General features: G+C 43.6%; 1 protein-coding gene across 1 annotated transcript in view; it reads left to right on the plus strand.

Moving 5' to 3' along the window:
- Window positions 1-17,046, plus strand: part of LOC135186406 (ALK tyrosine kinase receptor-like) — a 178,012-nt gene that overhangs the window by 98,085 nt on the left and 62,881 nt on the right. Inside the window, exon 2 of the mRNA XM_064164051.1 lies at window positions 6,279-6,398. Within this exon, the coding sequence (XP_064020121.1) occupies window positions 6,279-6,398 (120 nt within the window). The remainder of the gene's footprint in view (window positions 1-6,278; window positions 6,399-17,046) is intronic.

Consider the following 17,046-nt stretch of genomic DNA (forward strand, 5'->3'; position numbering starts at 1 on the left):
CCTCCAGTCCTGGGTAGCTCGTGGCTTTAAACTGGGACAGATGTCCTTGGTCTGCCTCTGGTTCTTAGAAGTCTGCAGTAGTTTCCACACCTGATGCAGTCAGCTGCATGTAAGATTTTTTGTTTAATCAAATGAAGTTGCCTTTTTTCTGAGTGGACTTGGTTGTGTTTTTTCCTAGCAGAGGAAAAGAACTGTAATATCCCTTCTGTGGCAAATTGGTACCTTTTCCTTAGAACTGGAATAACCTTTTCTGAAATGTCAGGCTTTTGCTGCCATTGGAACATCCAGCTCTCAATGGAGGCTGTTTCTAAACACACCATTGTAATATTTGCCAAGAACTGCTCTCTTGATTGCTGTTATAAATCAGAGCCGCAAGTACTTCTGACGCTGACTTTTGATTTCCATGCAAACAAACATGATTTTGAGAGTTTTTTCCAGGTGTAGGTGTAGCTGAAAGTACAGGTTAATCTCAGTTATTCACTGACACATCTGCTGTAACTCTGAAATCTAGTGGATAGGTGCCTGCAGGTTTTCTACCTCGCGTTTATCACTGTGGGACTCAACATAACACACCTCTGCCCCTTCGCTGTGGGGACACCTCATCTGGAGTACTGCATCCCGCTCTGGAGGCCTCAGTGCAGGAAGGACATGGACCTGATTGAGTGGGTCCAGAGGAGGCCCACAAAAATGATCAGGGACTTGGAGCTCCTCTGCTACAATGACTGGCTGAGGGAGCTGGGGTTGTTCTGTCTAGAGATGGGATGGTTCCAGTGAGACCTAATAACAACTTTACAGTATCCAAAGGGTGCCTACAGGAAGGATGGAGCAAGACTGTTTACAAAGGCCTGTGGTGATAGGACAAGGGGCAAAGGCTTCAAACTAGAGAAGAGCGGATTTAGATTGGATGTTAGGAACAAGTCCTGCACCATGAGTGTGGTGGAACGCTGGAACAGGTTGCCCAGGCAGGTAGTTGAGTCCTCATTTCTGGAGATAATTCAAGGTGAGGCTCACCAGGGCTCTGGGCAACCTGATCTAGTTGAAGATGCTCCTGCTCACTGCAGAGAAGGGTTGGACTGGATGAGCTTTGGAGGTCTCTCCCAACCAAGAGCATTCAATGATCTCAGGGCAGTGAGAAAGCTAATCTACTGAGTAATGAAGCAATATCCTTGTGTGGTAATGAGGCATATTTGGTTACGTCCAGGTGCACTTTTTGGTTATAAAAGGAATGAATGTTTTGATAAAAATTCAATTACATTTCTGTATTGCATTGCACTTTAGAAAGCTATGTATGTTAATTGCTGGGGATATTTCTAACTTCTTCCAGAGAAGGAAAAAGAAGGAGGAAATTCTGTTTGTTTAGAAATGATCCCAGTAGAAAGCTTTGCTTTGTTGTTCCTTTTATTTTTTTGAATGTACAAGGGTGTTCTATTAAAGGGAGATTTTTCATTAAAATAATACATAAATATTTTATTTAATGAATCTGTGGCCTTGGGGCTTGAGTTCAGTACACATCAACCATTTTCCTTTTATTTAACCCCAAGTCTTGGTGTGCTCAATGAATTTCACATCCCCTAAGGAGATTCCTCTGCACAACTTTAAAAACAGGAATGTCAAATGTCCTTTTCAGGTGCACATTTCTAGCTGTGATGGAGTATCATGGGTCAAGATTAGGCTCTGGATGTTCCTTTAGGCAGGAATATCAATGGAACCTCTGTTGGACCTTGCCGTATTTCTGGCTACTAAAAATGGAGCTGTCAGCTTCCAGTTGCTAATCCATTAATTTCTTTTTTTAAAGGTTAGGATTACTGTTGACAAGTGACAGAGTACCCTGGTGCAAACAACTGGAATTAAAGGTTTAGGACGTTTAAAAAGAAGAGGATAAAATTTCCTTAGTGCTTTTTGGCTTCAATCTGAACTGCTTCGGAGAGAGGAAAAACTCATGATTTTGGGCCACAGTGCAGTCTGCATTTGCATTGCCCTTGCTGCACAAGAGGCATTTATTTACCCAATACAGTCTTCTGTAATTACCTTTCTGGATGTAAAATGCCCTGGAGGTGGAAGAGGAAAGATCTCTCCTTCTCCTAACCTATACCTCACTCTGAAATCAAATCATTCCTCACTGTGAAGAGCAGCCTCTTGGCTATACAAAAACCTTTTACCCAGCATCTTTCTCTGCAGATAACTTAATTGGGAAAGATTCATAACTTCTGATACAATCTTCTTGTCTTCAGGTTCAGACCAACAGCCATTGGAAATGAAGCTCCAAAATTAATCCTAAAGAATAGGAGAAAAACTTCTTAGGTTAAAATAAATTGAACTGGATCCATTTTGTTCTTCAGAAACAGAGGAAAACTTTCAATTTTTTTGTGTTCTCTTATGCACTTCTTGCTGCTGATAGAGAGGAGGTTCAAGTGCCTGCGCTATCCTGTCTGCTCAGCTGTTCAACCTTATTCTTTATCTGAATTTACTGCATATATTGGTGATGGAGGGAACATTTCCACTTAGCTGAGGCTGAAGGCAGGCATGAGTTCTGAAGAAAGCAAGCTGGAGAGGCATTCACTTGAAGATGAGGAGTGCCAGGGAATTTGGAGTGCTGCAGCTGATCATTGTGTTATTGATTCCCAGGAAAGGTCGGTCCAGGGTAGCAGTGGTGGCTTCATTTTGAGTTCTGTGGCTGCAGTGTTATGGGATAAAAATGCACATGAGTGACTGTTCCTTAGATTATTTTGCCATGGGAACAGAGAGAGGGAGCAGGTCAGCTTTTCAGGTTTATATCAGGTTTTCATGGAATTTTGGCCCCATGGCTTGGCTCTTTGTTGGTGCTAAATATGTGACATCTGCATTTGTTTGGATCTGTAAGGGGTAAAGAGGCCTCAGAGTTCTTGTCTGTAATCTCTGCTTAGGAGTCATAGATTGATAGAATGGTTTAGGTTGGAGGGGACCTTCAAGATACCTAGTTTAAATCCTCCACCGTAGGCAGAGATGCCTGCCACTAGACCAGATTGCTCAAGGCCTCATCCAGCCTGTCCTTGAACACATCCAGGGAGGGAGCATCTGCAGCCTGTCTGGGTAACCTGTGTCTCAGCACCCTTACTGTGAATGGCTATTGAATCAGTCACCACTTTGGAGAGTCACTGGGTACAGATATTTTATGATGTGGCTATTGATACTGGTCAGACCTCTCATATCAGGTCAGGCAAAATACATCATTTTTGAGGCCACCTTATTTCAGGAACTCATTTTTAGTTAATATTCTTCTTTTCTTTATTATTTTATGATAGTAACAAAGTGAATCACTTTTGTAGGGGAAAAAACTTACAGATTCTTTAGTACATTTTAGAGCAGTTGTAATGAAACCTGACATTATTTGCCACAGCCAGCTGTATCAGGGGCTACTCAAATGTATCAACTGTGTCAGCCTGGTCACTGCAGAGGGGGTTGGACTAGATGACCTTTGGGGTCCACTACTCAGTTACAGGAGTGTGCTTATAGTGAGATAGCACTGAGAGTGAGATAGGGCACAGCTAACACCTGGTATTTAAGCTTCTGACAAAGCTCTCTTAAATTTTCTGGTCTTCCTTCAGTGGCAGTGGGAAGCAGGGCTAAGCAGAGCTTTAGGAGAATCAAAGCTCTGTTTTCCCCAAGGCTTCAGCCGTTTAGCTTGTTTACTCTTATCCTCTAAAATGTGTCTTTTATTACCCCTTGCTGTTTATTCATTCAAGAGCAGAGTTCTTCATCACTCTGAATTAATTATTGCTCTGTTAGTTAATTCCTATTGTTACAGAAGGCTTTACCAAACTTTTTATTTAGATGTGTTGACAAATTGGTTTGCTGTTATTGCAGCAAAGCTTAGTGTTGAACTGAAACCTAAAGGATCCAAACAGGTAGCTGTAGCATTGTTACTTGACAAAAATGTTATTTAATAGATCAGAAATGTACTTTTCTTTATGAGCAACAAATTCTTTATGGCTTCTGTGAGAATTCAGGCCATACCAACACTCCAGAGGTTTATTTTGTTCCATCAAACAAGCCTCCCAAACAAAAGTTTTGCCTGCCTGCATTTCTGCAAAGTTAAATCCAACTTTTCTCCCAAGGACCTCAAAAAATGAGATGAGAATACTCAAGACCCTGTTATCTTCAGAAGATGTAACTCAGAATCATGAAATTCGCTGGGTTGGAAAGGACCTCTAGAGGTCATCTAGTCCAACCCTCTGCAGTCAGCAGAAACGTTCCCAACTAGATCAGCTGGCTCAGAGCCTCATCAAGCCTGACCTTGAGTTTCTCCAGGGATGGGGCCTTTACCACCTCCCTGGGCAACCTGTTCCAGTGTTTCACCACCTTCATAGTAAACAACTTCTCCCTGATGTCCAGTCTAAATCTACCTTTAATTTAACGTTCACAGGGAAAAATCTGTGCTTTCAAAGCTTACAGAATTATGCTTTGCTCATTGACTTGGTGTGTAACTTCAGATACTCTTTCTCTTTGCACCTCTAACATCACCATGGTGTTGTGGAGTTAGTGCAGGTTTGTCCAGATTCTCACTTACTCTGGGTCACTCTAATGTTCTAGTACCCAAAAACATCTTTGAGATACATTGGGTTGTTGAATAGAAGCAGGATATATGTTTTGTAGAATGGTCTGGGTTGGAAGGCACTTCCAAAGCTCATCCAGTCCAACCCCCTCTGCAGTGACCAAGGGCATCCTCAACTACATCAGCTTGCCTAGGGCCTTGTTGAGTCTCACCTTAAATATCTCCAAGGATTTGCTCTTGGACACCTCCCTGGGCAACCCATTTCAGTGTTCCACTACCCTCATGGTGCAGAACTTTTTCCTAACATGCAATCTAAATCTACTGTTCCTAGTTTAAAGCCATCCTATTGTTGGGGAGGGGAAATTAATTGATGCGAGATGATATTTTCCAAAATTAATATTGTTTATTAATGCTGTTATTCAGAACTCTGCCACCCCTGGCCACTCATTTTAATAATATTTGGGTTCTTACACAGTCATGGAAATAGTCTATGGATAATATCTAGATCTAGTAGTAACCAGCAAAATATATAAACATGAATTGAAGTGGAAGAGAAGGTTCCGCGGTCAATGCCGCTTGCCCGGTAGATGGGCTCAGGCTCTTTCTGCTCTATGGCAGAAGAGTTACAAGGAGACATTTAAGCATTTACTCACTAATTATTATCATTACCCTCCACAGGGGCTAGCCACAGTCCAGACAGTGCCCAAATGCTTTCAGGGGACTCTGTCTTGTTGGACATTGAGGCTTGGATCTTCCCAGCTTCTGGGGAAAGGAGGCAGGCAATCTCTGACCTTGTCTCCTGGCTTCTTTGGGACGATCTGTGTATATGTCCAGGAATTCTAGGCAGGACCTTCAGGTGCAGAGGCAGATGTGGTGCAGTCTCAGCATGATGTCACGCTGGCACGCAGGCCAATCGTGTGCAGACATCCAGGGTCTGCTCCTGGTAACTCATGGCAGTGGAGTTTAGCAGGCAAGCAATGAGGCAGTGTGCAGTAGCAGCAGGGCTGAGCACAGCAAAGAGCAGGGAAGCCAAAGCAGGTTGTTCACCTGCCTATCTCCTTTTATCAATGTGGGCCGAGATTAATTGCCCTTTGGGCACAAGAATAGCCAATCAGGATGGCAGTTAGCCAAACCATACCATATTAGGCAAAGCCATAGGCTCACTTTTCCCTAATTTGGGAAAAGCAGAGGCCTTGCACTAGGCAGGCATAGGCTAAGTGTGTGTACCTTACACCACAGGACCCTGGGCAGGCCAGACTCAGTGGCTCCAGGTATTTTGTGTCCCATTTCCCACGCTTGCCTCTCTGGTGGAGCAGAAAATCATGCCTAGGCAAGGCAGGACATAGATAAGCCTTTTTGGGCCTATCAGGCCTACCACACCACCTATCACTACAGGCTTGTTCTTTGTATGGGACATCCCCATGCTAACAAAACTTCAAAAAACCCCACAACTGAGGGAGTGAAAAGCCAAAGAGAACTTAGAATCAGTGTGAGATTAAACTTGGCGGTTATTCTAGGTGGCAATAATTCTTCAATATAAAACAATTCATCTTCTGGTTCCCTGAACATGCCTGTATCAAGAAGAAAGATCTGGCCAAGAAGCAGTTGAATGTCAGTGCCTATTGCATCTGGTCTAGAAAGCTGGTTAAGATCTTTGCACTTGATTTGTAGCACACAAACAGCTATGCCATGCATAATATTTGATTTTCTTCTTCTTTTGTTTTTTTTTTTCCTTTTAAAATGAAAGGTCGGAGCGCTTCGGATCTCCCAGCAAGCAGTTCTTCTCATCCTCCTGGTTATTCTGCTTGGAATTTGACCTGGGTCATGAGAGATACATCCCCTTTCTTCTCCCATAGAGGACGACACAGTGAGTAGCATTTATGTGTTGTGCTCAAGAGGCTGTGGCTAACTGCCTAAGGATACTGGTGTAATACTGGAGCAAAACAACATGAGTCAAGTGATTCATGGTGAAATATCCACACTGTCAGCCCCTGAGGGCACTAATAAGCCTTACTGCCCCTTACAAGCCAGCCCTGGGTCCTTTCCTAGTTTGCTTATGAGCCCAGGAGTCCTGTTTTGTCTCAGCACAGCCCAATGACACACAGCCTGGTGACCCTGGCCATCTCCATCTCTACAGAAGTACCTCATGGTCTAGTCTGCCACAGCCTGCGCTGCTCCTTCAAAGCCAAGGTCCCAGGCTGTGACATTTGAGCCACATGCTGGCATCCAGCAATAATATAAAGAGAAGACTTGTGTACCAAACTTGTTTTTCCTCTCCATCTCCTTTCATGTCACTCATTGTTTCCAAATCTAGGAGTCTGTTTTCATCTCTTCTCTGGTATGACCTATTTTCTGGCTACCCATAGCCATTCCACTGTGAAATATGCTGGTTGCAGTTAGGACTGGACTCCACAAGGCAGTATCTAACATGCAACCCAGAAAGCGACTGAAGTAGAATATATCTACGATATATCTACTAGTAGTCTCTTTGAGGGGAGATAAGGTGCTGAGAGGCTAATAAGATTTACTCACCCCAAGCCTGTAATTATCTGCTTGAGGGAAAAGTTTGACCTACCTATATGAAGGAGTCCCATATTTCTTCAAATTTATGTTGCAGCCTTTTATGTGTGCAATATATATTCTTTGCACTGGCATACCATATCTGCTCTAGCTGTTGTATCTGCCTGAGTGATGAGGACACACCAATTTCATTTGGGAAGGGACAGTAGGACAATTTTTTTTCCTCACTTGGTTTTCTCAGAAATTGCAAGAATGATTTTTAATTTATCCTTTATTACTTCTTCCTAAACTCTTGTAGTTTCTCTGTAATACTGTGCTGAGAGAAAGCTTTGCTCTTAAAACCTAAAAGCACTGATGCCATCTGACAGTGTCACATGGAGAGCAATGTAATGTGCCTAAGCTAAAATGATTGATGATGATTTTAGGTACTTGTACCAGACCAAACTCTACCATGTTCCAACCATCTATTTTGCAAGGAAAAGCAGGAATTTGATGAGACGTTGCACAAAATACAGCCTTCACTCAGGGCAAGTCTAAATTGTTTTCTCTCTCAGTAGGGTAATTCAGGACATGGACTTGAAACTATTGGGGAATCTTGCAGAGGGGCAGGAGTGTAGTTGTGGTTTGGGGTTTTTTGTGGTTTGTTTTTTTTTTTCCCCAGCTTTGCACTTAAACATTTCCAAAAGTTGTCAGAATTCCTATGAATGGCTGACAGTAGCCCTCAAAACCAGGCATTTCAGACTGGAACACTGTAGTATCACTGTGTGGACATACTTCTTGCCACTTCAGATACACAGCGTGCAGAGGACTGGTGTGGGTACATGCAGTAGATTCATAGAATGGTTTGGGTTGAGCCTGTAAGCATAGCCTAAGAGGGCAGTTCTTAAAACTTCTCTCTATTCCTCTGCATACCTGCAGCTTATGTGCACTTGAATGTTTATTAGTAAACTTCTCTTGAATCTAGATTTTTGTCCAGAAGTGCCATGAACATGATAGGGATGGACAGTGCATTTCTGCAGCTGGGTATTTGCTCTGGATTTAAGCAGCTCTCTGAAGGTCACACAGGGACTTGGCAGAGCATGGTAAATGACAAAGTTAAACCATACAAGCCGCAGGTGACTAAGCTTGTCCCAGGACCATTCCTGCCTTCTGATGAAGTGGTTAAAAATCACACAAGAAGCTATCAGCAGAAATAAAACCCCACAATCCTTTACTACTAGAGTGTTTTCCACTTCTGTCAGAAGCTTTCTTTGCTACTCCCAGCATAACTATGATTGCAGAATGCTCAATAAAACTTCTGTCAGAACTTTGTTTGCCTAATCATCTGATGGAACCCATCTAATTAACTGGCTGACATTGCCAGAGCAGGACAATATTAGTTGTCTTAATTACTTTTGCCTTGTGTTCAGCTGTTTGAGAAATCTCTGATTGAAAGTCCAAGTAAATTGAAAGGTAGAGTCCCTCTTTCTCTGCCAAGCTAAGTTCTCTGCTCCTTCACTTGGGATTAAAATAGTTCTGGCAGGTAAAGTGCTTGATGAGATCTTTAAAACTATATGCAGCAGTCCTGAAAGATAATCACTGGAACAACAGGATACTTGAAAGTGATGCATTCACATGACTACTTTTTTTCTCTTTTGTCTAAAGGCTTCTAGATTTGTCTCTATCCAAGCATTGATTAACCATCTATCTTCTCAGAGATGCAAAATCTACCTTCCTTTCAGAAAATAAAGACTTAAAAAAAACCCAAAAAAAGTAAAAATCATCTGGGAATTCAGCCTGGAGGGCAGGAGGAGTCTTTAAATCTCTGTATTTTTTCTGTGCTCTCTTGCTCTCCTTGAGGTATACTCAGACCTGTGGCTAGAACAAACTTTTAATGCCTTCTGCATACATGGTAGCATATTAATCTCCCATTTGCAGCACTGATGGAACTCTGTCCTAAGGCTTACATGATTAACTGCACCCAGCCACATATTTCATTCCTTGTCCTGGTTGGTTGAATATTAATTTTCTCTTCTGTATAGGTATTGTATAAGAAATCAATTGTCTACTACATAAAATCCATTAAGCCTCTGTAAGAGGAATTCCAGATGCTGGGTGCCTCTTAAGGCCTGGTGGAAGCCTTCATGCAGTTCCTACACTGCCCTCTGCCCCATCCTCCACATCTCACCAGGGCCAACCAATAACACTGAACCTGAAGCATGATACTGGCAGAGTAGGGTGGCAGCTGCTGACAGTGCTACCAACTGGAAAAAAGTCAGAAGCAATTCAGCCCATACAAATTCTGTTTTGAAGGAAGAACAGGTCTCATGAAAACAGCAGGCACAAGGGCTGTCACATTGGACTGTTTAGGAAACAGGAGGTGGCTTTTGGTTTTGAAGTCTTATGCAGTTGTGCTGTCTGTGCATCTCTTTGCCAGAAGCCTCCAGTAGCTTCTGAACTCCTTGTCTTTTCTGAACCAGCTTTGTGCAAAATGCAAGAATAACCTCTCTCAGGCTCTGCCATACTTCTGCAGTATGTTTTACAGCTTTTGGGTTGTGGGGTTTCTTTTGTCCCCCATGAAGTTTAGGAAATAGTGGTACTTTGGATAACAAAGTTAACTGGGACAGAAATTCAGGAGGAAATAGCAGATCAAGCTACCAAATGACTAGTGTGCTTAAAAATATCTCCAAAAGGTGAGTTCAGCAGAGGAGGAGCAGATACTTTCAAGACTGTGTAATTATTCACAGCTTTGATTTAATAGGTACTAAAAGCATAATCCAAAGAATGGCCTCTATTAACAACTTATTAATAATTTCACTCAGCTCTACATCTTCAGAAAACTAATTTGACAGGGTTGTTGGTTTTAGGGATTCTTTTTTTCACACTTTCTAATGGAGTGTTGTCTGTGATGAGTTCATGATTTCCTAAATTGGGTTTTCTAAAAAGAAAATAAAAAGGCTCTGGGCTAATTGTATCCTGGAATACTTTGGAGCCATTCTCACTGCGTATTTGATGCTTAGTGGCACAGCAGTTGCTCAGTGAGGCATTAGGTTATTCATTTGTTACTTTTTTTTTCCTCTGTGTAGCTTGCTGAATTCAAGTCTTCATGTGCATGCATTCAAGATACCATTTCATTCATGAGAGTTGGATGCCAGATAGATAGTGCTGATGTGAAACTCAGGGAGTCTGAACTTCAAACAAAAGGGAAGATGGAGAGAAAGAGGGCACCAGGCAGATGAATTCATGTTGCAGTTAGGTTCCCATGACTACTTGTTGCATAAATCTTCAATGAATCAGACTAATACTAACATCTTTGGAACGGTAGTGTTATGGTGACACTTGGTACAGGATGGCATAGTAGAATCATAGGATTGTATTGGTTGGAAAAGATCTCTAAGATCGAGTCCAGCCACTGACCCAACACTACCATGGCCCTAATGCAATGTCCACATGTTTCTTGAACACTTCCAGGAACAGTGACTCCACCACCTCCCTGGGCAGCCTGTTCCAACAGATTGTTTTCTGACATCCAGTCTAAGCCTTCCCTGGCACAATTTCAGGCCACTTCCTCTCATTCTATCACTTGATACTCGAGAGAAGAGACCAACCCCACCTCACCCCAACCTCCTTTCAGGGAGCTGTAGAGAGCAAGGATGTCTCCCCTCAGCCTTCTCTTCTCCAGACTAAACAGTCTATGCCTCCTTGTAAGACCTGTTCTCTAGACACTTCACCAGCTTTGTTGCCCTTTTCTGACATGATTTGACAGCTTAATGTCCTTCTTGTAGTGAGGAGTCCAAAACTGAACACAGTATTGAAGATGTGGCCTCACTAGTGCTGAGCACAGGGGATATGTTACAAGTTCCTGTTTGGAAGGTGATCTAAAGTCAGGAGAGAAAGGAGGAGTTCATGTTCCAGGGGTAGAATTAATCAATGCTTTCTTAGTAAAGGCATTGCAAAAGTGATGTACTACCTTAACTCAAGTATATCTGTTTTACAATCTTAGAAGTACTCTAACACAGTTCTGGAAATAGACTTATGAATATAATAGGATAAGACTTCAATTAACAATAGCTATTCACACCAGATAAACAAAGTGAATATAGCATAGCAGATCCTGTTAACCCCATACAGACATGCAAGAATTCTTGTTTGATAGTTAGGTGATATCTCTGCCACTTGCAGTGGTGCTGAAATCCAGGGGGAGGAAAATCAGCATCTTCCTACCTAAACTGAAGGCTGTAATAGGCAAAAAAAAAAAAAAAAAAGGAAGGAAAAAAAAAAAGGATTAGGGAGAAGTGTTTACTTTCTTTAACTTGCTATCTTCCTTTTATCCTTTTTCATCTGCAGATAATAAGCCAATGACAGCCCAACATTTTTTCAGTAGTAAAACAGCATACCGTAAGATGACAAATGTCTTCCCTCCCTGTCTCTCAAGTATTCATGTTCTCTAGAGATCTCCCAAACCTCATGCAAGAGGTCCCTTGTATGAGTTGTCAAAACATGACAGTTCCTCCCACCAGTGTTCGACACCAAGTGGAGCGTGTGTTCTAACCATCGCTCCGAGCTGGTCCTTCAGGCTTTTGGACGGAACTGACACCAGAAATGCAGTTCTGTTTGTTGCTTTTGCTGCATGCATGGGAGACTTGGTGGGCAAATACTTGTTGTGTGGAGGATGAGCTCTGTCACTTCTCGGAGCAGGAGGAATGAAAATGAGAGCTGTTGCTGGTTGTTCTCCCAACATCCCCTCCCCACACCTCTCTCTATAGCTGTCTGGAAAGACTGTGCTTATAATTGATTGATAAAGGAGTCCTGGCCCTCTTCTTTGTAGCTTAATTTCCACTGCACAAAGCAGCTGTCAGAGATGTTGGTGATTCAGTGCCTGGCGTGCAGTGGGGAGCTGGGTGGATCTCAAGTGTGTGCTGTCATTTGAAAGCTGCTTTTCAGAAAGCAGTGAAGGGTTGCGTTCTTGCCCACTTCTCTCAGCAGCGCCCCAGCCGCCTCCGGCTCGCTTCCCACAGGCCTCAGCCCTGCGCTTGGCACCCAGGCCTGAGCTCTCTTCCTGGGGGCAATTCCTCCTCCCATGCAGCAGGTGAAATCACAGACCTCTTTTAGCTGGAAAAGGCCTCTAAGATAATCCAGTTCAACTGTCAACACCACCATGGCCATCAAACCATGTCCACACTTTCCTTGAACTCCTGCAGGTGCTGCCACCACCTCCATGGGCAGCCTGTTCCAATGCCTGACCACTTTTTTCAGCAAAGAAATTGTTCCTAATATCCAACCTAAAGCTCCCCTGGCACAGTTTCAAGCTGCTTCCTCCCATTTATCCCCCGGTCCTAGGGAGAGGAGACCAACCCCCACTTCACTCCAGCCTCCTTTCAGGTAGGTCTAGAGAGCAATGAGAGCTCCCCTCAGCCTACTCCCCTCAGACTTTATGACCTCAGAATGCAATTTCCCTGTATTAGCCTCTCCTGAGGGGAACCCAAATGCTGCTTCTTCAAGGCTGGGGTGCTTTGAGGAGCCCTTGGCTGGCTCCTGACCTCTGGGCCCTCTCTTGCTCCTGAGAAAGCTCCTAGACCGGAAGTGGAAGGAGGCCCTAGGCAGAGACAGCTCAGGGCCTGGGGGGCTCTGAGGCAGCTGGAACCAGCTACCAGGGGTTTGCCTTCACTGAGCCCCACCAAGATGCCTCTTTTCCCGCTCCATGCTCTGGTGGGCCCAAAGGAACATGCTCCTGCCTGCCAGGTGAGAGCCTTTCTGCCTCGCCCTTCTCTGGGCTTTCACTGAGCTCTGTGTGTGGCTGGGCCCATGCGGGTCACAAAATGGTGGTCTGAGGACGCGTGGCTGAGGCAGGCCGGGTGTTGTGAGGGGAAGAAAGGGGGGAGAAGCATAGTGTGACCTGCTGGTGCAGAGGAGGGACACAGAGCAATGTGGTAGCTTGTGCTAAGCAGCTTTACAATCCAAGGAGGCTCCTGAGGAGCACAGCCTGTGTCCCAAGGTAGAAAGAGGGGTTGGTGTGCTGCCCGGCTGCCCTCCTCACTGCTTTGCTTGCAGATGCATGTCGTAGTCGTGCTGTGCAGAGCAGCGCCATGGGGCTCTTTGAGTTCTTCCCCAGTTCCTCAGCTCCCCTGTCCTGCCGTGCTCCTGCTGTCATATTTGTCAGCCCCCAGAGTGGTAGCCCAAAGGCCAGACAGTTACTGTCAGCGCAGGCATTTGCTAGGGGTGGTAAGGCCTGGGATGCCCAACACGTCCTGCCTGTGTTGTACTATCCCTTAAAATGTGCCAGTTTGTCCTTTGTTAGTGCTGAGCAATGGAAGGAAATAGGTGAAAACGTCTCTTCAGGCTTCTATCTTTGGCAGGAAGGAGGCAGTTAAGCCCTGCAGTTGTTTTTAATTTACATGGCTGCTCACAGCTTCTCTGCTACCCCTTGTGGTCTCCATCCTCTGATGGATGTGCTCTTTTTAACTCGCTGCTCTTCCTCCAGTTGCACGGAGGAAAGGTGGCACTAGGAATCCATTCTCAAAGAATTTAATCCTTTTTTCGTGCCAACAGAGCAATGTTCACTTCCAAGGGCTGTGTTTGCTGTTCTCTTGCGTGTTTGAGCAGGCTGGTGAGCTGACAGCCAGGGAGCAGAATCTCCTGTTCATGCTCCATTCTGGGGGGAGAATGCTTACGGCTCAGGCTTCCTTTTATTACCCCATGTGTGTGCCCCTGTACTGGTGGGTGGAAATTCAGAAGGGCCTGGTGAGGCAATAGAAACGCTTAGATTGAATGCCCTGTGCCCTTTCCTGCCCAGAGGGAATGGTGAAGGCTTTAGGAGCTGTCTATGTCCCTAGGATTAATAACTGGAAAATCAATTTGTCATTTCCCTGTCATAAATTAAAAGTTTATAGGCCTTATAACATGAGTATAATAGAGGTTAGTGAGTATTGATGGAGGTCTCAAAGCTCACTCAGCAGAGCACATCTCTACTATACAATTTGAATTATGTCCCCTCCACAAGGAATATCTGTCAATATTTGTATAAAAAAGGACATCCTGTGCAAGAATATTTTTATCTGTTTCTATGCTGCTACTGTGATTGTTCCACTGGAAGAGGAGGCGTTCCTGAGGGAGGTTGTGGTTCCAGTTTGGTCACTGTAAACGACCTCTACATTGTGCATTTGTATCCGTAGCTGTTTAGTGAAAAGCAGTCATGTTTAAGCAGATGTAGCAGCTAGTGAGGAGGTACATCTCTTAACATGGTCGTTCTGAGAACAGAAATCCTCTACCCACTCCCTTGGCTATTGTAGAGAGGTGAAAAAGCAGTCACACCTTTTCCAAGGGGTGACCAGCAGAGAGTAATAGAGGAGGAATGATTTGTAAGATTCAGCAGACCAAGAGCAAAATGGACCCTTTTAAGTCAGACACCTATAGAGCTAGGAAAGAGCAGTCTAAGAGGAAATTACCTGCTGGTAAGAGTTTTGCTGTTGAAAGAACATGTGGTTTAAAACAAATAAACATACTCTGTCCCTGCCTGTGGCAGGGGGTTGGAACTAGATGATCCCTGAAGTCCTTTACAACTCTGTCAGTTCTGTAAGTGTTGGGCAGCTGAAGAAAGGGTAATTAATATAGTTCCTTAAAAAGAACAGACTTTCTGTACCTCTCTTTAAATGAAATTACTTTTGTTCTAAATAAAGCATGTTTCTGTGATGTGTCATTGCACAAATTACCTAAGATGATCCAAAAGAGGAAGCTCCTTACTATGAGGATGGCAAGACACTGGATCAGATTGCCCAGAGAGGTGGTAGAGGCCCCATCCCTGGAGATATTCAAGGTTAAACTTGATGGGGTCCTGAGCAGCCTGATATAGTTAAAAATGTCTCTGCTCACTGCAGGGGAGTTGCACAAGTTGACCTCTGAGAGTCCCTTCCAACCCGATGCATTCTGTGATGATCCATCATTTGACTTGCAGCCATGTAAAAGGTATTTCCTGCAGTTGACTGTGTTTTGGCATATTACACAATGATTTGAAGTCGTTTGTTTCTCAGAAAGCTCTAATCAGTTTAATGGAAACAGATGTCATTGTCTGATCTTGTGGTAGTTTGTGCACAAATTATTGCTATTAGGTGCATTGATTAAAATAAATGAATTGAAGCACTCACCAGACTCTTAACACCATCAGACACATACCCATTCCGCTGTCTTTTCCATTTGGTAGTAGCTTAACTGACTTTTCAGTCTTTGATTGGTACCCTGCTCCTTCTTACACACCTGGAACTGAAGTGATTGATATGTGCCATTTTTCTTAAACGAGTATCTACCTTAGTTTCATTATAAGCATCACTTTTGTTTCCTCTCTAAAGGTCTGTCTAGCGTTCAGTGGTTGCACATGCAAAAGACTACTGGGCAAAGGCTTGGGGTTTAAGCAATGTATTTTAAGAGACTTTGGAGTTTGCCAGAGCTTAAATTCCTTTACAGCCTCGTGGATCTATAATGTCAATATAGCTGTGGCACAAACGCAGCTCCAGGGTATAAATCTTTGTGACACCTCTTTAGAAAACACCAAGACCAACAAACCCCACACTGCACTGACTAGGCACACTATTCCAGTCCTAAAGCTCTGTATCTAGTCAATTTATATTGGTAGTAGGCTTTAGAAATAATCACTAAAAGTTCTGTTAGATTTAATTACCTTTTCTGCAGTGTTTGCTGCTTTTCAGAAAAGGGCAGAGTGGCCTTTATTCAGCTTTCAAAGGCACATGGCTACTTCTTTATGTGCTTAGCTTAGAAAAAAAAACCCACCCAAAACTTGGTGTCTTATTTAAACATAGAATCATATAGGTCTTTTCCAACCAAAATGATCCTAAGATCATCAGATCATGAAGTCCAACCGTTGTGTAACTCTACCAAATTTGATGCTAACCATGTTAAGACAAAAGCAAAAGCAGAAGGAGGAAGACTTTAAAAAGGGCAGGTGATTTGTAGCAGCAGATCAAATATTGTCCAAGTTTGGTATTCACCAGTGTGGTTTTTGTGGTCTTGTAACAGCTACCACACCAAGAGCACCTTAGTGGCGAAAAAATGATGTATAAAGTGGCTTTTTAAATTAAGTATATTACATTGTGTGTAGTGAGGGACATTGAGAAAGAAGGAAAGCCTAGGAGTATGAAGTAAACATTAGGCTTGGAAGACCAGATGCTCTACCCATAGGCTTTGCTGTGTTACATCAGATGTCATTTCTCCATCATCGTTTCTTTGTACTGTATGGGATAATAGCAGCACAATTTGTGTCTGATAGATTAATTTAAATATGAGCCTATGAGGAGTGCAGATATTCTAGCAATGCAGGAGGATTGCCAAGGTCTGTGGAAGGTGCAAGTATGTCTTCATTTAATTGCATGTGCTCTCAGATGTGTGAGTCTTTTCCTCCTTCAAGGAATAACCTGCTGTAAAGGCCATTCAGCACGGCCACGCCAGGCATGTTAGATCACCTCCATTTCTCTGTAGGCTGTTCATTGCAAGGGAAAGAACTGCTATTGCTACTTGCCTTTCCCCCTTTACTTTCCTTCTTTCAGGCAGAGGTTTTAGTTGTCTGCAGGGGTCATAACATTAAATGTGACGATTCTTATCTAATCACATACCCCAATTAAGTTCTCGCAGTTTCAGGTCAGAGGCCTGCTGTGTTAAGGGCTCCACAACTGACTGATAGATCTCTTAGAGGAGGAGGCTCTGGAAAGTGAGACAGAAGGGAGAAGCTGAGCTGGCTATTGAGTGCTTGTAGGCGCCATAATCAGTGTCAGGGGGTGAAGACTATAGGAGGAAAATGAGAGCGCCTTGTGGCTATCTATGAAGGGCTTCTCTGCTTGGGGGCAAGAGAGCACAAAGGCTTCTGTTCCCAGCAGCTGGATGGGAGAGGAGTGGAAGCAAGCAGTGACTGCTTGAAAGCTCATGATGATATGGGAGTCTGATGAAGGAAAGAAGTCAATGAAGAATGAAATAGTGGATTTGAAATGATTGCTCTTGCTGCGTGTCCTTGG

This window comes from Pogoniulus pusillus, chromosome 25, assembly GCF_015220805.1.
Source record: "Pogoniulus pusillus isolate bPogPus1 chromosome 25, bPogPus1.pri, whole genome shotgun sequence".
Classification (NCBI taxonomy): domain Eukaryota; kingdom Metazoa; phylum Chordata; class Aves; order Piciformes; family Lybiidae; genus Pogoniulus; species Pogoniulus pusillus.